Source organism: Hakea prostrata, chromosome 7 (genome assembly GCF_041222555.1).
Source record: "Hakea prostrata isolate BN-2017 chromosome 7, UWA_Hpros_2, whole genome shotgun sequence".
Classification (NCBI taxonomy): domain Eukaryota; kingdom Viridiplantae; phylum Streptophyta; class Magnoliopsida; order Proteales; family Proteaceae; genus Hakea; species Hakea prostrata.
Genome location: NC_142606.1, coordinates 7,154,993 through 7,182,619, shown reverse-complemented (window position 1 = coordinate 7,182,619; position 27,627 = coordinate 7,154,993). Strand labels below are relative to the sequence as shown.

The following is a 27,627-nucleotide window of genomic DNA, read 5'->3' as shown; positions in this document are numbered from 1 at the left end:
ACATGCACGTTCATTCTTCCTCTTATCATATACACTTAAGTAGAGAACTTCAATCCGATCATATCAGATATCATACAGCTAAAAATTTCCTTTGAGTGTATTTACTTCATTTTTTTTTCAAGAAACTTCAACTTTGTGGCAAAATCCTTATCAGAGGTTGCGGTTTTGACCAAGGGTTTGGCAGAACATTAATACTTGGCTTTAAAATTTATTTAATTCATATGCTTTGAAATTTGAAGAAAAAAATTCTTTGTCTAAAAGCACAATACTGGTGAATTGTACATTTTTATCATACATTAATAATAAAAAATTCCAGTTTTTAAATTTGAATAAAAAAATAAAAAATAAACAAACTCTGGTGAATATTTTCTTTGATGTGATGAAATAGTCTGAAAATCGAGATTCATTAAACTCACATATAAAAAATAGATCTGAGTCCAGTAAGTTATTGGATCGATACTCCATGCATGAGTGCTCCAAACTCGCCATTTAAAAATGTCCTAATTTCCAGATCAAATCTTTATAAAAGATAAGCTGGCGTATGAACGGATAGCGATTTAATTATTATTATAATAAAAGCATATAATATGTTGTTTTCAAAAATTGTGGTACAGTAAGTTGACTTTGAACCATGAGCAACGCACTACAAGTCTACACCACAAAGAAACAACAAACCAAAGAAAGGAAAGCAAATTGTATTACATCAATAATCGCCCAAAACTTAGCAAAGTAAATTAACCAAATTATCAAAATTGAGGTGTGAGGAACCACCAGGAGCAGTGGCCTCTTCAGCTTTCTTTTTCCATTCCATGGCTTTCTTCTTCCATTTCTTACCTTTATCTCTTACCATCAGGTCCCTCACGAGTCTCTCTACGTCTTCCTTCTTCACGTCATTATCAATCTCGTCACCAATTTCCCAATGAACACACGAATACCTGCAGTTGGTTTGTTGCTCAGCAAAGAAAGGCCAACATATCACCGGCACACCCCCACTTAGAGTTTCAAGCATTGAATTCCACCCACAATGTGTTAAGAAACCACCGATGGCCGAGTGGTTCAGAACTTCCTCTTGGGGGCACCAACTCGCTAACATACCCCTTTCTTTGGTACAATCCTCGAACTCGGGTGGCAATATCGCCGAGTCACCTCTCACCAGATCAGGTCTTATGATCCACAAGAAAGTCTGCTCGCTATTGGCCAGTCCCCAAGCAAACTCAACCAATTGATGGGCTGTCATAACCGTGATGCTTCCGAAGTTCACGTAAACCACCGAACCGGGTTCTTTCGAATCGAGCCAGCCAAGACACTCCAGCTCTTCTCTCCATAGATTGGATCCAATTGACTTTAAACCATCATCCTCCACTTGGTTCAATAGTAAATGTAGAGGACCGATGCTGTAAACCTTAGTAGGTTGCAACAATGAAGTGAGAGTAGTGAGGACATCTTCTTCAAGGTCATCAAAGGAGTTTATAATGACTGCTGTAGCTCTTTCACTTCTTGCTGTTTCTCTCTTGGCAAAGTTGAGCATGATGTCATTGGGATCGGTTGTTCGAATGAAACTCGGAATATCTCTCAAGCGGATATCTTTCATTCCTGGAATACAATCTAACTCCGTGTCCAAATGCCCATTTGTCAAGTAGCTCATATCTGTTAAACAGAACACACGCAAAAGCAATAAAGAACACTAATTAGCATTTTCTATGCAAATTTATTAAGTAATTGACCAATGCACCGAAAGTCTCGAAGCTGATGGAATATACTGCATCAAGCCCTTCAACACCCATTCCATACTTAAAACTGATTCAATCTAGTGCCTATACACCGCCAACAAATTAAATGAAGAAATGGTTTAACCTACGTAAGTACCTTTGAGAGGTGCGAGGCCTCTTTCTATGAGGAGGTAATAGTGGTAGTAAGCCAAGACACCACAAGCACTAGGAGTCCAGAATAGAACTATTGGGATTCCAAGTTGTTCAGCAGCATCAAGAGTGAAGCTCATGGAAGCATCGGAGATTATGGAGGTGACCGGAGGAATGCCATGATCAGTGGTGTTGATTTGGGAGACAAGGTTGAGCAAGGGTACTAAACAAGTCTTGGAAGTGGATTCACAAAGGGCAGGGATGTCCTGGGTGGCATCTAGATCTGGTGGTGGGAGACCATCAGGAATGGAGTAGAAGCGAAACCCAGGTAAGCCCTTTAGAGAATCAGGGCCTCTTGACTTGAGCAAGCGTCCGTGATTATACTCAGTGTTCACAAAGGAAACATGAAAGCCTCTATGATAGAGAAGCTTTGCCACCTTGAGCATTGGATTTATATGGCCTTGTGCTGGGTATGGGATGCAAACCACATGAGGCTTCTGCCCTTTCGTCTCTGCAACATCACCAGATTCAGAATCCATCTCTCTCTCTCTCTCTCTCTCTCTCTCTCTCTCTCTCTCTTCACTTCTGTCTGTGTCTGGGGTAGTGGTAAGTAAGAATTCCTGGCTTCTCTGAAAGGGTTTTATAGATAAAATAGATTAGTCGAAGTTGACAAGGCAATAATGGAATAATACTTTTTAGATTCCCTGGTGGCCAACTTTGGAAGATGATGATGGAGATAGCGTTAGAAGAAGGGTAAGTGACCCTTCGTTAGGTCAACTGTTATACGCAGCAAAGACCTCTATGCCTTTACTGTTCTGAATGAAAAAAAATTAAGGGTTTAAGCTCAGTGGATGCCTGTATGGTGCGGCGGTGCCCATTAATCATTTCTGAAATGTATCCTCAACTTCTGCTCTGAGAGCCCATCCCTAGTGTATATGATGGTTGTTGTGCACTGTATTAAGTGTTCTGACCCGGGTCACCTGTCACATGTTAGTGAAATTTTGAACTCAGTCAACAACAAGATTTACTGATATTGGCTCGTGCTAATGTTTCTGATTGATCAGAAAAATAATACAATGAGGTGAGATGAACTTCAAATTGATTGGTTCTTTCTTCTTTGTCTATCATTTTGCTCTGAAATTGTTCTGAATTCCATTGATGTGGCATTGGCTCATATTTCAGGCACAAAGCTTGTTAAAAGTGAGTTTGATTTGATATTCCGTGAGTAAGATTCCATGATTTCGAACTATGGAACAAATGGAGAAAAGAACTTATAATAAGAGTAGTTATCAAGCTTAAGCTGAAGCTCTTCTCCTTGGTATATGAAATGGTCCAGTGCCCAGTTCGTCTGGGAGAGTTCATCGAACCTGGACAACCAATGAAATTAAGGTATTATCGACCGTGCACCCTCTGCATTTGTTAATGCTTTCATCTCGCTTGGGGAAGACAACTAAAGCGGCTCGTAGTATATGCTTTGATTTGTATGTTTGACTTCATACGTACCTATTAGAAGCTCTAGCACTCAACCTTGAAATGTTTCTCTAATGGCAGGTTTCTTATCATGTTTTGAAGTTGTACTTCTGACCCAACGAGAAGGTGGGTCGCACGCAGAGATTTGCATTACTTCTCCCAGTGATTTCCAGCTGCCGGTGGCAAGTGTCTTCCCATGGGCAAGGATACGAAGAAGATGGGTGAAGCCCCTCCACCCATTGAATAATGAGTTAAAATAGGGGTTAAGGCATTTAGGATCATTTGGCGAATCAATTTAGTGTTTAAAGAATATTTATATTTTTGAGACCCATTCTCCCCAACATCAATTTATAAATTTCCTAGATTTTCTAATTTGCCCCCCCGGGACATTTTAGTGTTTAAAGAATATTTATATTTGGGTAATTTACATTTTAAATTTTCAATAAATTAAATAGAAATAAAGGCATTTAAGTCATTTTATCCATTACATAATAGAAAATTTTAGCTGCATATAATTTGTAATTTTGACCGTAATTACAATATTTTTTTTTTTATTTTTTTTGACCAAATACAAAAAAATAAAAATAAAAATTCATTCAAATAAATAAGTCTGGAGAAATCCTCTCAGCAAGAACAAAGTTCAAATGAGCAGTCCCCTTGATGACTACATTTACCATACTTTAAACATATCCAAACAATGGACCTTTCTAGCTAGCAATTCGACAAAAACATTGTTAACTCTAGAAATATGTAATACAACAATACTATCAAAACCCAACAACAAGTTTTTAATTAGCTGAATTAAATTTGAACAATTCCAATCGAGAACACTAGAATCACCATGTAAACTGGAGACCATGGGCTTACAATCAAAAAAGAGTTTGATATTCTTTATCCATATAGTGCAAGCAATTTGAAAGAAGACATAAATTGCTTTTAACTCCACTTGTGATGCGAAAGAGCCTAACCTGTTTTTTATTCGAATAGTTATAAAGAACCAAAGGATTTCTTGATGACCATTCCACGACCACCACGACAAGTTGTTGAATCCCATGAACCATCCAAGAAAACATGAAAAAAAGAGATGTAATCAACTTTCATTGATCATTGATGTAAATCATTGAATAATACACCTGATGAAGCAATCGACATAAATGATACAATCACTCCAGTTGCAACCAATGGGGAATCTGTCTCAAAAACAGAGACCAATCCAAGAACTCTTGTGGGATGAAGAATCCCCAAGAACGCTCTATTTTGAAGGTTCCTTGCGGCTATGGAGTTTTGACAGAGAATGGTTGTTGAAGCAAATGGGAGATTAAATCCTGAGTGGGTAAGGTTTTTTTCTTTTCGCCGTTTATATATAGATAAGTGGGCATGAGTGTTTCAGGCATTTGTAAATATGGGGTTGAATCGGATAAAAATGGAATAAAATCCCAAATCCGTGTCTTCAATCTTTCTGTTGTCCATCAAGCTTCTCTGGAACGGCTCCTCGATCTTCCCAGCGAAGAACACTCCTACTGTGTCTAATCATGCATGGTTGTCTCGAATCTCGATTATCTTGTGCTGTAAAAACCCTCGTCATCAATTTCTTGGGAATTTCTCAAAACTGAGAAAAAGAAACACGGGCAGTGAGAGAGAGAGCAGTGAAAGAAAATTACGTTGGTTCTTCTGAACCTCAGGAACCATAATCGACTTTTTCCACCCTCAGTAACAATTCCATGCTACTTCACCAAAGCTTAACCCAGATGGAGAAAATGGGTTGCAGAGAGAAGGGCAGCTTGGGGTATTTTGATAATTTCACTTACTGGAGGGTATTTACTTAATTTGACTTTAAATTTTGAATCATTAAAATCACAATAAGTATAATAGTGTCATTTATTGAATCAAAATGGGTACATTATTGTCATTTTCCTATACAGAGGGCATTTAGGTAATTTAAAATATAAATTTTAAGGTTAAAGGATTTAAATAGAAATAAAGGTATTTTGGGTAATTTTATAAAATTTAACTATAGGTAACTTGTAATTATGCATGTGAGTGCTATATAACTTATGAGACAATAGTAAGTGCTGTGTAATTTGCTCATTTACAAAAAATTAATTTGACTATTAAATAATACAAGTACAAAATTTAATAGCATTGAAATCAAATTGGCTAGTAAATAATGCAACAAGTGATTTATCATTTACCAAGAAAAAAATACTTGGCTTTTCGAATTTATGTAATTCAAATATCAATGTGTCTACCAGCTCAAATTCTCAATGAATATATTTCTTACTAAGGAAAAAAAATAAATTAGAGAACCTCATGATTTATGTAAAGTGGGAAAGCATCTACAACCTTAATACTTCTTCATCTGTTTTTTCAGGTCAAGTCCTCCAAAGTCCAACCTGGTGATTTAAAAATCCTCAAGGGTTTTTTTTTTTTTTTGTGATTTTTTTAATGCTAACAACCAACAAAAACTGGCGATTGTCCTAATTTCTAGATCGAATCTTTATAAAAAAAAAAAAAAAAAAAGCTGCCATATGAACTGATAGCGATTTAATATTATAATAAAAGCATATGATATGTTTTTTTGGAAAATTGTGATACATTAAAATGACTTTAAACCATGTGCAAGGCACTACAAGTCCGTACCATAAAGAAACAACAAACCAAAGAAAGGAAAGCAAAAAGTGGGTGGTTTCACTATTCATCGCCCAGAAATTAGCGAAGTAGATTCACCAAATTATCAAAATTGAGGTGTGAGGAACCACCAGGAGCAGTGGCCTCTTCAGCCTTCTTTTTCCATTCCACGGCTTTCTTCTTCCATTTCTTACCTTTATCTCCAACCATCAGGTCCCTCACAAGCCTCTCTACGTCTTCCTTCTTCACATCGTTATCAATTTCGTCACCAATCTCCCAATGAACACACGAATACCTGCAGTTGGTTTGTTGCTCTGCAAAGAAAGGCCAACATATCACCGGCACACCCCCACATAGAGTTTCAAGCATTGAATTCCACCCGCAATGTGTTAAGAAACCACCGACGGCCGAGTGGTTCAGAACTTCCTCTTGGGGGCACCAACTCGCTAACATACCCCTTTCTTTGGTACAATCCTCAAACTTGGGTGGTAATATCGCCGAGTCACCTCTCACCAAATCAGGTCTTATAATCCACAAGAATGTTTGCTTGCTATTGGCCAATCCCCAAGCAAACTCAACCAATTGGTGGGTTGTCATAACCGTGATGCTTCCAAAGTTCACGTAAACCACCGAACCGGGTTCTTTCGAATCGAGCCAGCCAAGACACTCCGGTTCTTCTCTCCATAGATTGGATCCAATCGACTTTAAACCATCATCCTCCACCTGGTTCAATAGTAAATGTAGAGGACCGATGCTGTAAACCTTAGTAGGTTGCAACAATGAAGAGAGAGTAGTGAGGACATCTTCTTCAAGGTCATCAAAGGAGTTTATAATGACTGCTGTAGCTCTTCCACTTCTTCCCGATTCTCTCTTGAGAAAGTTGAGCATGATATCGTTGGGATCGGTTGTTCGAATGAAACTCGGAATATCTCTCAAGCGGATATCTTTCATTCCTGGAATACAATTGATCTCCGTGTCCAAATACCCATTTGTCAAGTAGCTCATATCTGTTACACAAAATACACACATAAGAAATTTAAGCACACTAATTAGCATTTTCTATACAAACTTATTACGTACTTGACCAGTGCACCAAAAGCCTCCGAAGCTGAAGAAATACATTGCACCAAGCCCTTCAACTCATCCCATATTTAAAACTGTAGATTCAATCTAGCGCCTAAACACCGCATACAAATTAAGAAATTAATGGTTTAACCCACGAACGTACCTTTGAGAGGGGTGAGGCCTCTTTCCATGAGAAGGTAATAGTGGAAGTAAGCCAAGACGCCACAAGCACTAGGAGTCCAGAACAGAACTATTGGGATTTCAAGTTGTTCAGCAGCATCAAGAGTGAAGCTCATGCAAGCATCGGAGATTATGGAGGTGACCGGAGGAATGCCATGACCAGTGGTGTTGATTTGGGAGAGAAGGTTGAGAAAGGGTACTAAACAAGTCTTGGAAGTGGATTCAGAGAGGGCAGGGATGTCCTGGGTGGCATCTAGATCTGGTGGTGGGAGACCATCAGGAATGGAGTAGAAGTGAAACCCAGGTAAGCCCTTCAGAGAATCAGGGCCTCTTGACTTGAGCAAGCGTCCGTGATTATACTCAGTGTTGACAAAGGAAACATGAAAGCCTCTATGATAGAGAAGCTTTGCCACCTTGAACATTGGGTTTATATGGCCTTGTGCAGGGTATGGGATGCAAACCACATGAGGCTTTTGCCCTTTCGCCTCTAACTCAGAACCCATCTCTCTCAGCTGTCTCTGTCTGGGGTAGTGGTAGAAATCCTGGCTTCTCTGAAAGGGTTTTATAGATAAAAATAGAGAAGTCGAAGTTGTCCAGGCAATAATGTAGTAATAATTTTTTGGATTTGCATCTGCAATTGGAAACCTGGTCGCCAACTTTGAAAGATGAAGGTCGAGAAAGCGTTAGAAGAAGGGAAAGTGACCCTTCGTTTGGTCAATTTTCATACACGGCAAAGATACGTGGATGAATCTGAGACCTCCATGCATGCCTTTACTGTTCTGAATAAAAAAAATTAAGGGATTGATATGGTGCCCATTAAGCATTTCTGAAATTTATCGTGAACTCTTGCTCTGAAAGCGCATCTCTTTAGTGTATCTGATGGTGTGGATTGACCAAGAACTAATAAATATGGTGTGGATTATACTGAGCTTCTAGTGAGATTATGCTCAGGCGGGCAGTACTTCTGCGTGTAGTTTATCAGACTCATGCTTCGTTGGCAGCGTGCTAAGTTTCGGTAAAATTCGCTCAAGTTTTTGGGCGAAATATTGGTTAGTTTCGGTCAGATTTGGACCCCGGCCCAAATTTGAAGGTATTTTAGGCCATTTTTTTGCATAAATTTGGTGTCTAGTTAGTTTGATCATAACAAACATATTGGAATTGTTGGTTTTGCATAAAGCCTCATCTAAATTAGTGTTCAGATAAAAAATTCCACAAAACATCTAGATCAGTGCGAAATCTCAATTGATCGTCACAAACATTATTATATCCATAAAAAATGAAGCGAGATCTACTGTAATATGTGGAAGATTGAAGAAAAATATGACAAGAATACAAGAAGTAAGAGATAAAAGCTATAGAGAAGAAAGAAATTCATGAAAAATATGTTGAAAATTTGTCCAAAATTGGGCCATTTTTTTTGTTTATATCGCCCAAATTCGATGATATTTTGCGAATCGGCAATTTTTTTCAAGATATTGCCGATATCTCACCGAAACATTGATGGTTTCGATTTCGATTCGATTCAAGAAAAAAATTTCTTCAAAACTACTGAAATTCGACAATATGTTTTTACCATGTTCATAGGTCAAATTTAAAAATCCAAATAATGCATAACGAGAGCGCAAAGTCGCTAGTAGCAACTACTATATCCCTCTTTTAATTATTATTAAGAGAGAGAGAGAGAGAGTATATGACCTTGTTGGGTGATCTAGTGAAGAGAGGGCTTTTGACCTAGGGTAAAACATCTTTCATCGATGCATCCAACAGTTGTTGGGTTGTGTGCATGCGAGAAACAACATCAAACAATAGGTGATATCGGACCTTGCTTTGATCAATGTGCAGGACTATCATGCAGTGCATCTCGGTCCGTCGGATTGAGATAGAAATCTTGACCAAAATTTTGGATCCAACAGTCCAAAATTTTACTTGAGTGTCCTACACATTATCAATGAAGAAATTTAGATACCAAATGACCAAAGGAGCTATCTTATGCACCTGTCACATGTTAGTCAAATTCTGAACGGAATCAACAAGAAGATGGGATCGATCTAATATTTAAATTACTTGAAGATAAAAATTAAAATAAATAAATAAATAAAAAGCCATCTTTCCATCTGACTGATCAGCAATAATGACTGTAATAGAGTAAGATATAATATTGTTCTTTCCAGCCAATAATCGTTGTCAAGCCTATTTTTTATAATTACTGAAAGATTATTGGTTTAAGCCAAATCCCAAATAATAAAAAAAAAAAAAAAAGGACGATTAGTAATTAATTAAACTGTGAGAGTAAATTATTTTTTTAATATAGTCATTTTTTTTTATAAGAATCATAATCATCTTTTTACTAAAGAAAATAGAGTAAATTATAGTGAAAGCTTTAATGAGGCATAAACTCTAGGTTACAAGCTTTAATCATCTTCTCACATGAAACTCTCCTCTCCTTTCACCTCTGCAACATCACCTGCAGATTCAGAACGACCCATCTTTCTCTCTCTTCACTTCTATCTGTGTCTAGGGTAGCTAGTGGTAAGAATTCCTGGTTTCTCCGAGAGGAGTTTTTTTTTGTTTTTAATTGAATTTATTAGGAAAGTGAAGGAAAACTTTAAAATTAAATCAGATTTGGAGATATTAGTCGAGTTTTACAATAGTGTGGGTTTCAAATTGAGTAAAAAATGAATTATTTTACAATAAGCTAATAGATTGAAATCAGACACTGACATTCTTTGAGAGTTCACTGGGCACTCTATGAGCAAAATGCTCCTTTGATAGAATTCCAACCCCATTCGAAAAGGGCCTACTTTTTAAATTTTAACAAGGAAAAACAAAAAAATAAATTCTACTGAAATATTGGTTAGTTTCAGTCAAATTTCAACCCCCAAACTTGGAGGTATTTTAGGTCAATTTTTGCCTAAATTTGGTGTCTAGTCTAGTTTGATGATAACAAACATATTGGATTTGTTGGTTTTGCGTAAAGCCTCATCTAAATTAGTGTTCTGATGAAAAATACTACAAAACATCTAGATCAATGTGAAATCTCGATTGATCATCACAAAGAATATTATATCCATCAAGAATGAAGCTAGATCTATTGTTATATGTGGAAAATTGAAAAAAAAATATATGATAAGAATGCAAGAAGTAAGAGAGAAAATCTCTAGAGAAGAAAGAAATTCATGAAAAATATGTTGAGAATTTGTCCAAAAATTGTGGAAGACATTAAAGACCAGCTTCTTTCAACGTTTTTGTCTTTTTGTTTGTCCTCGTTTTCAACAACTTTTTTTTTTTCTTTTTGAAAATTTTCTGAAAGAAGTGGCTCTGCGATTTCAAGTTTTCAACATCGTCTTCTTCTTCTTCAGTTGAGTTTTATTTGAACTCCAATGAAAGAGAAGGAGCGATTTCAACATTATAGTCTTCTTCTTTGTTTTTTTCAATTGAATTTATTAGGAAAATAGAGGGAAACTTGGAAATTAAATCGGATTTGGAGATATTAGTCAAGTTTACAGAGTAGTGTGGGTTTCAAGTTGGATAAAAATGAACTATTTTACCATAGCCTTTAGATTGGAATCAGGCACTGGTAATCTATGAGGGCTCAGTGAACACTCTATGAACAATATCCTCCATAGATAAGATCCCAACCCCATTAAAAAAGGCCTTTCTTTATTTTGAGAGGAAAATAATGAATCTCTAAGCACAAATCTCTAATATAGAAAAAAACCATTTGAGTCCGGCTCCTCTCACGGAAAACATCCTCTACGTTGAAGCAATTAAACTATAGCTTTTTGAATTTTTTTAATTTGAACAATCAATTGAACTTTGAAGTTTGAACCAAGTGCAACATTGCAACGCACTACACCACAAAGAAACAATAAACCAAAGAAAGGAAAACGAATTGGGTTTCATTAATCATCTTTCAAAAATTAGTAAAGTCTAAGCACCAAATACTCAAAATTGAAGTCTAAGCACCAAATCCTCAAAATCGATGTGTGAGGAACCACCAGGAGCAGTGGCCTCTTCAGCCTTCTTTTTCCATTCCATGGCTTTCTTCTTCCATTTCTTACCTTTATCTCCTACCATCAGGTCCCTCATAAGCCTCTCTACATCTTCTTTCTTCACATCATTATCAATCTCGTCACCAATCCCCCAATAAACACACGAATACCTGCAGTTAATTTGTTGATCGGCAAAGAAAGGCCAACATAACACCGGCACACCCGCACTTAGAGTTTCAAGTATTGAATTCCACCCACAATGCGTTAAGAAACCATCGATGGCCGAGTGGTTCAGAACTTCCTCTTGGGGGCACCAACTCGCTAACATACCCCTTTCTTTGGTACAATCCTCAAACTCGGGTGGCAATATCGCCGTGTCACCTCTCACCAAATCAGGTCTTATGATCCAAAAGAACGCTTGCTCGCTATTGGCCAGTCCCCAAGCAAACTCAACCAGTTGGTGGGCTGTCATAACCGTGATGCTTCCGAAGTTCACGTAAACCACCGAACCGGATTCTTTCGAATCGAGTCAGCCTAGACACTCCGGTTCTTCTCTCCGTAGATTGGATCCAATAGACTTTAAACCATCATCGTCCACCTGTTTCAACAATAAACATAGAGGACCAATGGTTTTTAAGTCCAAAAATATCCAAATATGGAGAGATACCATTGAGGGCATCATTTTCAAGGTCATCAAAAGGTGTTTATCATGATTGCTATAGCTCTTTCACTTCTTGCTGTTTCTCTCTTGAGAAAGTTGAGCATGATGTCATTTGGATCGGTCGTTCGAATGAAACTCGGAATATCTCTCAAGCGGATATCGATATCAATTGTTCCTCGAATACAATCAATCTCCGTGTCTAAATACCCATTTGTCAAGTAGCTTATATCTATTACACAAAACACACAACAAAAGCAATTTAAGCACACTAATTAGCATTTTCTATGCAAATCTATTAAGTAGTTGACCAATGCGCCAAAAGCCCTAAAACTGATAGAATATATTGCATCGAGCTTAAAACTGATTCAATCTAGCGCCTATATTCCGCGAACAAATTAAATTAAGAAATGATTTAACCTACGTACGTACGTACCTTTGGGAGGTGTGAGACCTAAATCTATGAGGAGGTCATAGTGGAAGTAAGCCAAGACGCTACAAGCACTAGGAGGTCCAGAGCCGAAATATTTGGATTTCAAGTTGTTCAGCAGCATCAAGAGTGAAGCTCATCCAACCATCGGAGATTATGGAGGTGACCGGAGCAATGCCATGACCAGTGGTGTTGATTTGGGAGAGAAGGTTGAGAAAGGGTACTAAACAAGTCTTGGAAGTGGATTCACAGAGGGCACGGGGTGTCTGGGTGGTGGCATCTAGATCTGTTGGTGGGAGACCATCAGGAATGGAGTAAAAGTGAAACCCAGGTAAGCCCTTTAAATAACCAACTACTGTGATTTGTTTGGTTTGAAATCATCTTCTTCTTTTTTCTCATTTAATGTTAATTTTGTAAGATTTTTTTAATAAAAAATATTAATTAAAATTAAAAAGTATTTTATAAGATATTTATTTGTTAGCTATCCTGTTTTAATTTTTTTTATAAATAATTTAATTATATTTTTGTACGGTTAAAAATATCATTATTAATAATTACTTATTTTTTTAATAAATGAGGGACATGTTTAAACATAATAATATAATTTAAATGTTAGATCTTTATTGGGTCCACATGAGCCCATACAATATGTGTTGAAAAAGCATTAGTGCTCTCCTAATGGGGTGATAATCCAAACTTTCATTATCCGGCTCCCCCAAGATTGAATCTTGGCTCTGCCCCTACTGACAAGAAGGGGAGGGCTAGAAGGAAAAAAAAAAAAAAAGAAAAACAAGTGTATATGATGATGTAGGGTGATCTAGTGGAGACAGGGCTTTCACTTACAATAGAACACGTTTTATCATCCACATCCGATGGTTGTCAAGTTGTGTGCATGCGAGCAACAGGATCAAACAATGGGTGATACTAACAGATGAAAGATCCCATTTCATGCACTTGGCTTAACGGCCGTGTAAACAGCTTTGTTGAACTGTCCTAAAAATCTTACCAATGAATTTAGTAGAATTAAATCTTAATAGTTCATCATAAACAGTTCAGATTTAATTCAATAAATTTAATGGTAGGATTTATTTCATAGTCACTTCACCTATATTTCATAGTCACTTGAGACAAGCTCTACAAAGATGTAGATGGATCTTCTTGCAAGAACCAGGAGCAAAGCTACTACCCAACAGTCCCATGTTGGAGGAACTATGTTTGCGCAGAATTACATTTACACTTTTGGAATTTATTCTCGAGTCATACCCAAAAAAAAAATTCTCAAGATAGGAAGAAGGGTTAGGATCTTCTACCTATTAATATAGAGGTTATGCTTCTCTCACACTTCTTTTATCATATTAAGAGGAGGACCCATCTAGGACCCCTGTGGAAGGTTCTTAATGTGTGGCGAAACATATGAGAACAGCACACAAACCCCTATAATGAGGGATAGAGGATAAAAGAGAAGGACCTTTCCATACCCTCCAAACGGTTTTTGCCTAATTAAAACCCTAACAATACGCTTTATCTTTCCTTTTTTCTTCTTTCAAATTTAGTAATGACAGTAACTGATCTCCATTTTCACATTCTTCTCCCCTACCTCTATTCTCTTCACCTCCTTCCTTCTTCTTTTGCGTCTCCTTTCTCCTTTTTACATCTTTCTTCTAATTAATTTATCTCTGAATCTCTGAATCTCTTCTTTTCTCTCCTTCATGGGAGAACATAATACACGTTCACCAGCAGATTCCCACAACATCCTTGGTGTCCCCAAAAGTGCATCCATTAAAGATGTCTGCAAGGCCTATAAATCCCTCGTCACAAGATGGTATCCTGATAAGAACTCTACTTCTAATTACAAAACTGATCAAGAAGATGCAAGGTTAAAAGCCCTCAATGAAGCCTACTTTGAGGTCAGCATTATTCATATATCTCCATCACCTTCAAATCACCCATTTTAGCAGATCCATTGATCATCATGATCACAATTGGGTCCTTGTTTGGCTTGTGTATGCTTAATTCTTTTATATACATTTCCTCCTCTGTTTTTCAGGCCATCACCAAGAAACAAGAGAATGGGGTAGGAGTGGATCCTCTGTTTAACCAGTTGAACAGGAGCGTGGACGATCAGTTCTACACACCATCGTTCATCTCCAGAGCAGCAAGCCGGAGATGTCAAACCCCATCGTCGGCTTCAAGCCCACTTTCAGGAACGAGTTCTGGCACCACCCCAAGCAGCAGCCCTAGTGAACCATCTTTCTTCAGATGCCCAAGCCGTGGCAGCCCAATTCCCAACAGCCCAAATGAAGCACCACCGCCCATGACCAGAAGCAAAAGCAGCACGAGCAGAAGGAACACAAACCACATCCCAATCCCACCTAAGGAACCACCATTGTTGAGGAGCATAAGCAAAAAGAGCAATAGCACACCCATTATGTTTTCCTTCTCAAATTCCAGGATTAAGCCCCTGCCAATTGAGAAGCAGCTAGCTTGTACTCTTGAGGAATTGTTGAATGGGTGCACCAAGAAGATCAAGATCACAAGAGATGTTATAACTAATACTGGGTTAGTCAAATTCTGTTTTCCATTTATCCATTTTCATTGATTTTTTTAATGGGTTTGCCAAATATTCATTCAGAATGATTTTTCATTGATTTTTTGATGTTGCAGAATGATTGTTCAAGAAGAGGAGATGCTGAGAATAAAAATAAAACCTGGATGGAAGAAAGGAACAAAGATTACATTTGAAGGAATGGGAGATGAAAAACCAGGATTTCTACCTGCAGATATCATCTTCTTGATTGCAGAGAAACGCCATTCAATATTCAAGAGAGAAGAAAATGACTTGGTCTTGGCAATAGAGCTTCCATTAGTGAAGGCCCTCAGTGGTTGCACCCTCTCTATTCCTCTGTTAGGTGGTGGGAAGATGGGTTTGACACTTGATGAGATAGTGCATCCTGGCTACATAAAGACAATCTCAGGCCAAGGCATGCCTGATCCAAAACATGGAAAAAGAGGAGATCTGCGACTCAAATTCCGCATCACTTTCCCAACACAGTTGAGCGATGAACAACGCTCTGAAGTTGTTGATGTTCTTCAAGATTGCGATTGTGATTGAAATCAAAGTTATTTCCCTTTTAACATTTCTCTCAAGAAATTTTCTCTTGGCATTAACTTTCACTGCCAATACTCAAAAATCTTGTACTAGGTTACCAAAAAACATCTTGTACTAGAATATACCATGTAAAGTTAGAAGCTTAATACAGTCATCCATATGAATTTACACGCCCAGCATTCATTTCCGGAACGGTTCTGGTATCATGTTCAGACCATAAGATGAAGGCCCTAAAAATAATTAAATGGAACAACTACTCTGTTTCGTTCACAAGAAAACCATTTTTAATCCATCAATTCTGGATAGAACTTTCCCCACTCAACTGGGAGGTATACGTGATGCGAATAACAATTTCCTTTCTCTATAAAATGCAATTTTTCAGGAAAGCAGAGCAGAGAGAGGTAAAGAAAGAAAGGGAAAAATTGCCACGAGAAAACTTGAGCACTTGAACCCTTCTTGATTGTGAATCATTTGTTTTAAATATGTTTAAAACTTTATATTTATTATTTTATACTTTTATATAAACATATGTTTTAATCATGTATTTTATTGTATCATTTTTATAACCTTCTCTCGGGCTAAAAGAAGCTGATTATTATTTCGTTTATATATGATAAGAACCTATATAATATTACTTTGGGATTAAGGATCGAACCTGTGCAACGTGAATCAAGCATAAACCCCTGTTGTTGTGACCCATCCATGGTTAGATAAATATATATTAATTAATATTAGGGTAATGATTCTATATGACTTGGGATTTGGATTGTGGGTCCCATTTTGTCATGGCCTCTCCCTAGAAATCAGCTGGATAGATACCTTTTTATAGAGAGTTGATATCCTCACAAAGAGAAGTGACCTTACCTTTTTATCCACAGCCTTTGGCACTCTTCGTCCAATTTTTCTCTCTTTCTCTCCATGTTGTCATTCTCTTAATTAAGCAGTGAACGTAACCTAATTACACCTTGAACACTTGAACCCTTCTTGCTTGTGAATCATTAGAACAACCTCTACACATTGTTGTTTTCGGCTGCAGAGCTATAACTTATGGTTCAGATTGCTGTTGTAGCAGCTTTTTTGTCATAAGATTTAGGGCACCCGTTGGGAAATTTGGGTTTTTTTCCCCTACGAGGAATGATCGATTCATTTTGGGTTCTTAATGTAAATTTAAAAAGTTTAAAAACGAAAGTAAAAAATACTACACATATCGCCATTTAGCATGAAGACAAATCTACGACATAGAACAAAAATGGCAAACAGGTTTCGGAAGTGAATGCAAACAAGTAGAGCCCAAAAGGCCACCATGTTGAAGTGTAACATCTGGGCAGGACTAAAATAGAACCAACGAATATAATAAGAGAGGCTAGGTTTCATTTATGTGTGCTCAGTCCATCTTTCCCAAGGCAACAGGTTTAAGTGTTTAACCATTTGGTAATCAACATGTTTTAAAATAATCATATCTTGCAACTAATTGATGCTGATTCCCCCAGAACTGAGCTCATTAACAGACCCAACATTTGATTTAAGAATCCCTCAAAACACAGACCAATTTTAACCCATTGAACATTGAAAAACTAAACACCAAGATCAAATGTATTACAAATGATAAACATCATTTCTTCGTATATATTGAAACAATTAACACAACTTACAAACGAGTTGGTAAACTATAGAGTAATACAAGAAAAATGATGCAAATTTACATGATCAATCAAATCCTAGGCCATCCGATTATAGCACGAATCACTCCAATTATATCACCCTCTAGCATAGCCTTGAGCAATCTTTGGTTTTTAGGGGTGTATGGAGGGTATCTCATGGGTGCATCCCCAGCAAAACTTCGGTGCAGAACTGCCTTCTTGTGACTAAAAGCATCAAATGAAAATTTTCCATGGTAGGAACCGGTACCACTTTCTCCAACTCCTCCAAATGGTAAGGAGGGAAGCGCAAGCTGCACCATCAGATTCAAAATACATTAAAGGATTCCCATGCCAACTCAAAATGCATGTCCATTGTTTGCCAATTATTGAGATGCCCTGATAACAGTTCTTCCAGAACAAGTGACAGGTACAGGGGAGGCAAAAGTCACAGTACCCACAGAGTATGAAAAATTAATAAGAACCCCAAGGTCCCCAACCCCATTCTAATTTCTGGACAAGTGAATATGTTGCACCTTAGCGCTTAGCATTTTTCATGATAATTGAACAGGTCATCAACCCCAAAAACCAAAATGCAAGCATTTATTGTCATTCTATAGGGGTTCTGGGTTCTCAAATCTCGTTTTTGTATAAGCTTTAATATGGATAGACTGTTCAAGGTGTAGTTCTAGTATACTCACGTGGACAATTGTGTCATTGATCAGCATCCCTCCCGCAGAGACTGATCTCACAAATTCCTCCTCAAGCTTTTTACTATTGCTGAAGAGATATGCAGCCAGAGGCTTTGACCTTGAGTTGATTACGTCAAAGCTCTCTTCCAACCTGTCAACCTTTTCCATAACAGATTGAAAAAATAAATAAAAGTCAATGTTGACATCTAGTGCTCAACATACATGCAAATATATTGAAGCAGAAAAGACAATATACCGTGACAATGGGAAGTAAGGGCCCAAAGATTTCTTCATTCATGATCTTGGCGTCTTCTGGAACATCCAATAAGATGGTGGGGGAAATATAACTGCAAGTAGTAAAAAGAAGCACTGATGGTCAAAATCGTTTGTTCCCTACATTAGCTAGCAAACCAGAAGGAAAGGATGATAAGAGTGAAAATAACAGCAACAATAACCAATTACGTTGACAGCACCAATAACCAATAACCAGTGGCAGTGGTGATTTTGGCTCAGAAGGATACCATTCCTTGGTTCATAAAGCAAAGGTGGTGGGGTCTTAAACCATATCTTGAGGGTCTTCAGTGAAAGGTGAAACACACTATAGGGAAATGAATGCAGTAGCAGATTTTTTAGCAACCTCTACGGCAAGAGAACAGGTATGAAGTCTTTTGTATCACAGTTTGATACAATGCAGATGGAACTACACAGGGATGCAATGGGTCTACCATGATTTAGATTCTTTAAGTCTTGTTTTTTATTGAGTAGCTGTTTTTGACCTTTAGTGGGGGGAAAAAAGAAAAAGAAAAAGACAGCAAAACTCACAGTCGTTTCTCATCCGTTTGACCTCCATGGATTATCTTATCTGAAACCTTATCCTCTTCTAAGAGCTGTGTCAAGCGTGCAAAATGGTTGGAGTTCACAATGCGGGACATATCTTTTGACTCCTTTGGATCCTTCCCAAAAAATTGCTCCAACGTATTCTTCAAAGCATTTATCTGATGAAAAGAATATTGGCATCAATTGAAGAATCATAAAGCAAGACTTGGCTTTTAATTGTTCCTTCAAGTGCAAGATTCTCTACCAATGTAGGAGCATAAGTCTTTGTGGTTATAAGGTAATCTGGAGAGACACATGTTTGTCCACTATTGGTTCCCCACTTTCCTGCTGCTATCCTTCTAGCCGCAACCTTCAAATCTCAAGGACAATTCCAGATCAGCACACCAAAAATCACCGGAACTATACTAATGAGAAGAAAAAGAAAAAAATGATTATGGCATTATATCAAAGTAAAGTAAAAGGCAAGTCTTATACCTCCAAGTTTACATTTGGATCAACAATCAGAGGACATTTTCCTCCAAGCTCCAAAACAACAGGTGTGAGGTGCTTCGCAGCAGCAGTCATAATAATACGTCCCACCTTTCCATTACCTGCTTATTTGATGATTTTGTTAATTGCGATAATGCCCAAGTATAAAGAAAAGCCAACTAAAATGCACCCAACATCCAACCAACAACTTGAGATATCACTAGAAGGATCGTACCATTTTTATTTTTTGAATATATTTTTTTAACAGATTACAGGAGCTAGAAAAGCATGGTGCAGTCTAAACTAACCTGAAGAGGAGTTGAAAAAAATAATTAAAATAAAAAAAGATAAAAGATGGTTACAGCTTAGTCAAAAAACTGTGAGACTAAACAGAGTTGAATGACCAATTATTCCCCAATATTAATAAAACCCCCTGTGGTGTATACTTCTCCATATTGATTAAGTCAAGCACAAGAAAGCTTGGCACCTTCTATTGTGCCTCTTCCATTATTTACCCAAGTTACACCTATGCTAGAATACTTCCACCAAGCTTAAATTTTGAGTGTGTATGGCTTTAGAAACGAAATTTCTCTATTTCATAATTTAATCAAATAAGATCAACAATAATACCACAAAACAAATTAGAGGAGAACCAAATAAACACAATGTATATTTGAATATAACTATGGTCATTTTTAACTCATTTATGGTTTTCAACAGTAATCTTTGACCTTCTGCTCTCTGGAAAAAGTGATAGATTAAGAAAAAAACAACTTTGATATGTAGTCCAGACAATACCAAACCACCAATTAATTTTTCTATCTATGACAACTTAATATGAAAGGAAATCCTAAAGAAGTAATGGAAACAAACCTGTATAGAATATTTTATCCCACTTCTGCTCCAGCAAGGCAGTTGTTTCGTTAACAGCCCCCTCAACAACTCTAATGGCAGATCTGTCTACATACTCTTCTAAATACTTCACGAAAAATGCGGATGTTGCTGGAGAGATTTCTGATGGTTTTAAGACCACAGCATTGCCAGCAGCAATAGCACCTATGACTGGATCAATAGCTAACACTGGAAGGAAAAATGCATATTAGTTTTTTCAGATAAAGGGACAACATGAGTTTAAGAGCCTACTCTACTTCAAACGCTTTATTTCTCTACAAAAAGGAGGAATCCTTATATCAAACAATTACCTCTACAAGATTCAAAATAGAAAATTGATTTCAAAATACTGGGTATAAATCATTGTATTCAACAGGAAAAGGACAAGGCCAGCTCATAGTTTTCACCATGACTAATGAGTCAGTGAATTACGTAGTTCAAAAGCTTCATAAAATCTCACAGAAACTTAGAATTTGAGAATTTGATGGCGTCTTCAGTCGAGTCTACGTAGTAGACAAAAATGCACTATTCTGGCAGACATTTCGGCAATTTTGACTGTTCCCGCCGCCCCCAAAAAAAAACGCTAAATGGATGAAACGGCTGGATCTATGTTAATTTTACAACAAGTGTTCATGGAAGAGAACAAAGAACCTGTTAAAGGCCGGGGGAGGGATTTGGATGCATTCTATTGGCCATGCATCTGGGTCTTCAAAGGTTGGCCTCCAAGAGGACTAAATGTGTATATACTTCTTTCTTTTTTTTGGATGAATGACAGAATTCATTAACCAAAGGGGAAAGGAAGGGGGCGGGGATATATGAAAAGGGCAGAGCCCAACAAAGCCAAAAGGCCCAAAAGCAAAGCAACACAGGGAGAGAACTGCAAGTCTCAGTACTGAGTCATCATCATCTCCCAGCCCCCCTAAAATGTCCACCATGGCTTGAAAATTGAAATGCATCCTTTTCCTACTTAAACCAGGGTGGCAAACTGGATTTCATTCAGAAAACTACTACCCTTGGGCTGCATTTTTGCAGAGCCTCAGAACACATTTAGGAAGAGAGAATGGACAAACTTGTCAGGATTGATGCATATAAATCCACTTAAGTTCTAGAGCATAGATGCTAGATAAATCAAGTTATCATTATTTCATTTGGTTGCTTCTCAAGAAGTGTAAAGAAATCCAAAGTACTTCCTTCCACATCTGGCATGCATTTCATGGCAACCCTCTGGAACCCTTTGGTGAATTTCTAATACTGTCAAGTATTACATTATCAATCTAAAAAGAAAGGTTAGAAAAAAATTATGCTGGAAAAAGAAAAACAAAGAAAACTTATATAGGTTGTTGGAAGCTGAAAGGAAAAGAAAATGCAACATACACTCTTTCAGGTTGAAGTATGAGAGTGACAATTAAGATTTGATTCCGTGGTTTGAAGACCAAATACAATCAATGAATTTAAAAACAATCTAAGGAACCAGACCGAAACATACAGAAAGGATAGTTCCAAGGTGAAATGACCAACGCAACACCAAGTGGTTCTGGCACAATCTCTGCAGATGATGGGAATGTTAAGATTGAACTCTTGACCTGCACAAATTTTAAACCATTGCAATTGATGGTTACATTTTACAAATGGCAAGGACTAAACAGAATAACAAACGGAAATTTGTTTTCCATGAGAGAATGGTCCAATAAATTACCTTTTCTGGCTTCATCCATTGTTTTAAGCTCTTAAGTGAATGACAACATGCAGACTTCACCATTGAAATCTGTTCAGTAAGCGATGAGTCAAATATAGAGAATAAAAGAGTAAAGAAACAACATAAAAATCATAAGGATATTTAGACAGTGCAGCACAGGTACGTACATTATGGATGTCTGGTATAAAGAGAGTCAAAAAGAAAAGGTTCAAAACACAAAAGAGATATATCAATTCCAACACCTCTTGTTTCTTCCCAACCCCAGAAATTAAAAAAAATAATAAGGGGACATCAATATATTGAGACTAAAAATTGGTCAGATGCTTCAGAATATTCAATACACAAAACGAGTATTCATATAAACATGTATGCTGGTTGGTTATACCATTCTAAGAAGACGATGCTTAAGAGTTTGATATGAACCCCATATCCTAAAACATATCTCTGTCAGCCCCCCCCCCCAACTTCTATTCAGATTCCTTTATTGAGAACTTTAACCATTATTTGCCCTTTCTGTAGGCAAATCAGTTATCATTCTTGAACTGGAAAACTTTCCTAACCAAAATATATATAATCACAAAGACACAACTCTACATGGTTTGATGTCCACGAAATCCTGGAAGCCCTGTATCCTTTACATGTAAGATCTGTATGCGTTAGGACGAGCATCTAATTTCCATCCCATATTTTCTTTGGGTTCCACCTCATCCCAAACGACAACATGGAGCCCAACCATATAACACCACCCATACCAAAAGACCACTATCGGCAAAATGGAGGAGCTTTATTATCATGAACTAAAACACTGGAAGGGGGTAAAACTAGGAAAGTCACATCCATTTTCACTAGGACTCCAACTGCTACTAATAAAAAGAGAGGTTCCGCACCTGTTGGTCAAGATAGCGTCAGTTTCTTCCCTCTACAAATTAACACAATTAAGCAATGCATTCTGATAACGATAGAACAACAGAAAATAATTTTGCTACATTTTTTATACGTGACATCACAGAACTAGGTAAAAGATCCAGGTTGTAAAAGAAAAGTTTTCAAATGTTTATTATTATTTTCAACAGACAGCATTTGGAGCACTCAAAACATAGAGGCAATTAACTGTTGGATCCTCAAACTGCTTTCAGCTAGGAATTACGGCACCTTTCATAAACATAACGGCACCCCACAATAACCAATCCTCTGAGATAATAAATCATGTCTCAAGTGGCAGTCAAGGTAGATAAAATTGATACAGATATAAACAGCAACAATTATTTGATAATATTTTCTACAAAACATTCCTGGATCGATTCTTACCCATGTTGAAGATTTCCGAATTTCTAATTCGTAGTACTAACCAATCTTTACAAAATAAACATCAAAATTCCGAACAACCTACATCTGAATCATTTGAACCTTTTCCGACCTTATTGGATAGTATATTGATTTCCTACATAAAACCCGTTTTCACTTTATAGCAGAGCAATGTCTTCGCTAAACTTCAACAGGAGTAGTTTCATAAGTAGGTTCTTATTTCGTTGTTCTCGCAATCCATTGCTCTTAAACACGTTAAACTAGTACTTGTAATCCAAAATAAGTAAAAACCTTTACACATTTATAACCAGAGCAATCCCGCATAACGTTGACTATTGTTTTAAAAAGCCGATCCGTATCGAATTGCAAAAAGTAGAAAAACAGAGATCTGGAAAAGATAAGATAGACAGAGAGAGAGAGAGAGAATGAAGAAAGGACCTCGGTAACATGGGCTTCAGTTTCCGGCTTGGAAAGATCATCATAGAGGGCTTGGACGAGTTCCTTCTCCTTTTCAGAAACTAACTTGGCGATTCCCTTTATCTGCGCTACTCTCCATTCATAACTCTTCGTCTTGCCTGATACAAAGGTGCTCCTAAGCTGTTTCACGAGAGAAGCGGCGGCAGCGCTATCGAATCTCTGTTTCTTGAGGTCATTCTCATCCGCCATGATCACAAAAAGAGAGAGAGATTAGAGATTAGAGATTTGAGGTTGAAGCGGTGAAGGGAAAAAGGGTAGAAGGAGACGAATCGATAATCGAGATTCTTGAGGGAGAGCAGACAAGAAAGACACAGAAGGCCGTGTTCGGTGTTACTTTATAGTTAATGTTTTTCGTCATGGAGTCGTGAAGTCGTTTAGCCTTTAGCGCCACCATTTCCTCTTTTTTGGGTGGAAGCTCGATTGCTTCCTTCTTTTTCAAAACAGAGCGGGGCTGCCTACGTGGCACACTGGCCCCACCTTTCCGTTAGCCAAATGGCTCACGGTGTCACGGGTTCGTTATTCACATTATTAGTCGACACCGGCCGACACCAGCATCTCTCTTATCCAGTTATCCTTTGCTGGATGTACGCATAGTCAACTGCTGACAGCCTCTTATATAGAGACAGTAAATTCAAGGAGATCATAAATTTGAATCTGCATTCATTCTACCCCTATCTCTTTCTCTCTGGGCTTGTGCAACCCCAATCTCTAAGGTGGTGATTGAACAGTCGTGTAAATTGTTTGGCTGAACGGTTGTAAAATCCTACCATTAAATTTAGTAGGATTAAATCTGAATCATCCATCATAAACGGTTCAGATTTAATTCAATATATTTAATGATATGATTTATTTACACAGTCGTTCAGCCATATTTATGTCAAAAAGTAATATCATCGTTTCTTCAATCAAGGGCATGATTGTAATTTACTCTCAAAGGCCAATCCAATCCTCCAGAAAACCTGGAACCATCCAAGCCAATTGGGAGGAGCGGCTCAAGCCCAACCGTTTTGTTTGCTGAAATAAAGGTGGAGAGGAAAAAAAATTTGAAGAAACAGATTGAAAAGTTTGGTTATTGGGGTGGAAAAGTTAGAAAATTATGTGGCATGCTAATTTTCTTACTCAATACCTTTTCAAAATTCTACAAAATATGTGGGATTTTGTGGAAAACGTTTAGAAAACTAAAAATTGAGACTCACATTTAACATTTTTCTACAAAATTCCTTCTGTTTTTATTTATTTTCCTTCGCCCCATTACATATAGGGTACACATATTCTTTTTTTTACACCCCTACTATTGCAAACAAACGCAGCCTAAAAGTTTTATTCCTTTGAGTGCATGAGCAAATGTTCTGTCTTATATTTAAATTATTTATAAAAAAATTTTAAAAAAAATAAAAAACCTATTCCAAAAGAGATAGTCAAATTGTGCATTATTTGACCCAAACCACCGTAGTTGTAAAGGAAACAAAAATTCATACTTTCCAAGGAGAAAACAATGCTTTAGTGGAATTCTCATCAAAAATATAAATTGAATGAGAAGATATGAAAAGAAATCGCCAGTCCAACTTGTGGGAATAACATGTCATTTCAGAAGTAGACATTTATATATAACTTAAAGAGTAAGAAAATGGAATTTGAGTTCATTGGATAAAGAATTAGTTTGTTTGATGAGAAAGTATTAGCATGGAAGTAGTTGCCACTGGCTTTTAGATATAAAAGAAAGCCATAACCCTCATTGGTCATAAGACTCATAATCTTATAGTTTTTCTCTACACTCAATCATTAATTAAACTATAATCAGACCATTAGATAGGGTGGTAGGCTTTATCAATCCATCTCGATAGTTCGAGAATACTTTAATGTCTCTTTCACAACACATTCAGGAATAATTCACCTTGTTAATGGGTTTCATTCTTAAATATATAATAAATAAAAATATCATAGACTTTACAGTCAAATTATCTTCTACACTCAAAGATATAAGAACTGGGATTCATAAGCACACAAAATGAGAATGTTAAAATTAAAAAAAGACAAAATTTGAACCTGAGATTTTCTTTGTCTTACTGCTTTTATATAAAAGATTCTTACCAAAATACCAAAAGCTCATAGTTAAAATTTCTGCTGTGGGTACATGCTTTTGTTTCAAATAAATAAACTTGAAATGCAAAATACCAAACGGGTCAATACAAATTTGACTTTTGGGAACTGACAAAAACAATAATTCAAAGAATATCTAAAAGGGTTGATAATTTCAAAAAATAAGTGATTGCTGGCGACAGATTTTCAAAAAACTTGAAGAAGAATCAATGGTCAATTTTATAAAGCTATGAGGGTGTCAAAATTTGAATGACTTGTGAGAAAGAGAGCTGTGAAAGGTTGAAAATGGAAGAGTTCTTCTAGATGTGTAAAGTCTGACCGAGCCAAATAATAGTATGTTAAGCAAGTTCCTGGAGAATCAAGTTAAGTTTGGTGGATTATAAATTTCTGACTTCTTTTAGTTTCGATGCATACAAAGCTAGAGATTAATTTTCCACAGTTTCCACATGATATTACTTAATTCAATTCAAGTTTTTTTTTTTCTCTATCAACATCATGTCCTAATTTTTTTTTCTTCATTTTTTGATGGTGATAATCAAGTTAGAAGAATGAATTACTTTACAAGTCATCTCTAGTTAGAAATTCGAGAGAGATACTTTTTCTCAATGTTGATTTTTAGGGTTTAAATTGGTTTGAATTGATCTCTGAATTCAATTTCGAGTTTATTGAGCCTTAGATGATAATAGTAACACAACATTGATATATCTAATCCAAATTGCATTCATTTTATAGAAATAGCCCAATGATGTCTTGGATTCGAACCCCATAATGATAGAATTAGGGTTTGAAATTGATATATATCTATTCCAAATTGCATTCAATCTATAGGAATAGCTTTGTGACCTATCTACATGATAAAATGAATAATTAAGAAAAAAGTCTTGACACAATAAATGATTGAATTAAAGGTTGTGTTCTTGCAAAATGAATAGTTGTATGATTTATCCACGTAACAAAATCACAATAGCTTTGCTCAAAGGTTAGGTGACCCGATATACGTTTCCTCCATGCATAATCTAAGGTATGGTTTACCTACCATCACAATCTCTTAGGGTCCTAAAAAACCTTCCACAATTAAAGAATAATGTTTACCCAAAAAAAAAAAAAACAAAAGAACTAAAAGATAGCTAGAAATCTATCTTCCCTTGTTAAGTAAGTTTTTTTAAGCAATAAATGATTACCCGATGCCCATTTAATGTGAATTATCATTATATACGTGAAAAACTCATTTATGATTATGAGATGTCCATTTAGTGCTATTTTCGCTTTGATACCATATGAGAATACAATTTGTAATTGTGTTGCATTAATTAGAATATCAAGACAAATACGTCATAGACACATGACTATCTGACGGCTTTCCTCACAATATAACCAAATTATAAACATAAAAAATTTACATTTAAATTTCTATGACCCATGATCTAGAAAATTAATAAGTGAGTACGAACTAATGCAATATAGGGATATGAGGGACATATAATAATTATCATTGCTTTCAATAATTTCTACCTTGTAATTAAACTATCTTTCCTTAAAAAATAAAATTCTAAATTGTAATTAAGGTGGGGTTGAAAAATTTTCGTCCTTTGTTTATATATTAATTTTATTTCCTACTTAAACTATCAAGTGGTTGAAAAATAAGATGTACTAAAGGTCGTGTATTTAATATGTTGGTCAACAAAAAAAAATGGCACTTCCATGATTTTATTAATAAAATAAAATAGTTAAGAGATGTGTGGAAAACGTCGACAGTTAAATATGACTTATTTTATTTTGATTTTTTTAAGTATAATTTTAATCAAAGATTACTATTTCTCCATTGGAATCATCATCCACCCCAAGATTGTCAATGGAAAAATGAGACCGGAGTTGAGAATAAACATTTTGAAGATACGAAAAAGTCTCACTACACTATCAAAGATTCATGAGTCAAAATCGGCTTACTCATGAGGGTGGAATATTATACTATCTAATATTTTTTTATTATAAATTTTAGATGAAAGTTTATCTCTAAGCATTGATAAGGTAGACGAGAGTTATCAATCAAGATAGAAAATTATACTCCCTTACATCCTTCCATTATACATTTAGAAAGTGGGTCCATCTCTAGATCACCTCATCAGTGTTTAG

General features: G+C 36.5%; 4 protein-coding genes and 1 pseudogene across 4 annotated transcripts; 1 reads left to right on the top strand and 4 right to left on the bottom strand.

The window, feature by feature from the left end:
- Positions 1 to 542: 542 nt before the first annotated feature.
- LOC149009350 (7-deoxyloganetin glucosyltransferase-like) lies at positions 543 to 2,432 on the bottom strand. The gene is made up of 2 exons (XM_089162969.1): positions 1,867 to 2,432; positions 543 to 1,647 (listed from the first exon to the last, which is right to left on the bottom strand). The coding sequence occupies exons 1-2, from the start codon at positions 2,396 to 2,398 to the stop codon at positions 722 to 724; spliced, it is 1,458 nt and encodes a 485-aa protein (XP_089019095.1). The 5' UTR covers positions 2,399 to 2,432; the 3' UTR covers positions 543 to 721.
- Positions 2,433 to 5,860: 3,428 nt separating this feature from the next.
- Positions 5,861 to 7,818, bottom strand: LOC149009349 (7-deoxyloganetin glucosyltransferase-like). The gene is made up of 2 exons (XM_089162971.1): positions 7,186 to 7,818; positions 5,861 to 6,964 (listed from the first exon to the last, which is right to left on the bottom strand). The coding sequence occupies exons 1-2, from the start codon at positions 7,703 to 7,705 to the stop codon at positions 6,039 to 6,041; spliced, it is 1,446 nt and encodes a 481-aa protein (XP_089019097.1). The 5' UTR covers positions 7,706 to 7,818; the 3' UTR covers positions 5,861 to 6,038.
- Positions 7,819 to 11,147: 3,329 nt separating this feature from the next.
- Positions 11,148 to 13,232, bottom strand: LOC149009348 (7-deoxyloganetin glucosyltransferase pseudogene; annotated as a pseudogene).
- Positions 13,233 to 13,991: 759 nt separating this feature from the next.
- On the top strand, positions 13,992 to 15,394 carry LOC149009347 (uncharacterized). Its single transcript, XM_089161097.1, has 3 exons — positions 13,992 to 14,189; positions 14,330 to 14,841; positions 14,947 to 15,394. The coding sequence occupies exons 1-3, from the start codon at positions 13,992 to 13,994 to the stop codon at positions 15,392 to 15,394; spliced, it is 1,158 nt and encodes a 385-aa protein (XP_089017223.1).
- A 1,530-nt stretch (positions 15,395 to 16,924) lies between these two features.
- ALDH3H1 (aldehyde dehydrogenase 3H1) lies at positions 16,925 to 23,745 on the bottom strand. Its single transcript, XM_089162038.1, has 10 exons — positions 23,356 to 23,745; positions 21,613 to 21,681; positions 21,403 to 21,499; positions 19,899 to 20,105; positions 19,032 to 19,147; positions 18,802 to 18,906; positions 18,543 to 18,715; positions 17,977 to 18,067; positions 17,730 to 17,879; positions 16,925 to 17,342 (listed from the first exon to the last, which is right to left on the bottom strand). The coding sequence occupies exons 1-10, from the start codon at positions 23,581 to 23,583 to the stop codon at positions 17,103 to 17,105; spliced, it is 1,476 nt and encodes a 491-aa protein (XP_089018164.1). The 5' UTR covers positions 23,584 to 23,745; the 3' UTR covers positions 16,925 to 17,102.
- Between the last annotated feature and the right edge of the window lie 3,882 nt (positions 23,746 to 27,627).

Coding starts and splice junctions, on each gene's coding strand:
- LOC149009350 (XM_089162969.1), bottom strand. CDS start 2,398: ATGGATTCTGAATCTGGTGATGTTGCAGAGACGAAAGGGCAGAAGCCT. Junction 1,648..1,866: donor AGGCCTCGCACCTCTCAAAG/GTACTTACGTAG, acceptor TCTGTTTAACAG/ATATGAGCTACTTGACAAAT.
- LOC149009349 (XM_089162971.1), bottom strand. CDS start 7,705: ATGGGTTCTGAGTTAGAGGCGAAAGGGCAAAAGCCTCATGTGGTTTGC. Junction 6,965..7,185: donor AGGCCTCACCCCTCTCAAAG/GTACGTTCGTGG, acceptor TTTGTGTAACAG/ATATGAGCTACTTGACAAAT.
- LOC149009347 (XM_089161097.1), top strand. CDS start 13,992: ATGGGAGAACATAATACACGTTCACCAGCAGATTCCCACAACATCCTT. Junction 14,190..14,329: donor TCAATGAAGCCTACTTTGAG/GTCAGCATTATT, acceptor TCTGTTTTTCAG/GCCATCACCAAGAAACAAGA. Junction 14,842..14,946: donor GATGTTATAACTAATACTGG/GTTAGTCAAATT, acceptor TTGATGTTGCAG/AATGATTGTTCAAGAAGAGG.
- ALDH3H1 (XM_089162038.1), bottom strand. CDS start 23,583: ATGGCGGATGAGAATGACCTCAAGAAACAGAGATTCGATAGCGCTGCC. Junction 21,500..21,612: donor AATGGATGAAGCCAGAAAAG/GTAATTTATTGG, acceptor AAATTTGTGCAG/GTCAAGAGTTCAATCTTAAC. Junction 17,343..17,729: donor TCAATGACACAATTGTCCAC/GTGAGTATACTA, acceptor CTGATGGTGCAG/CTTGCGCTTCCCTCCTTACC.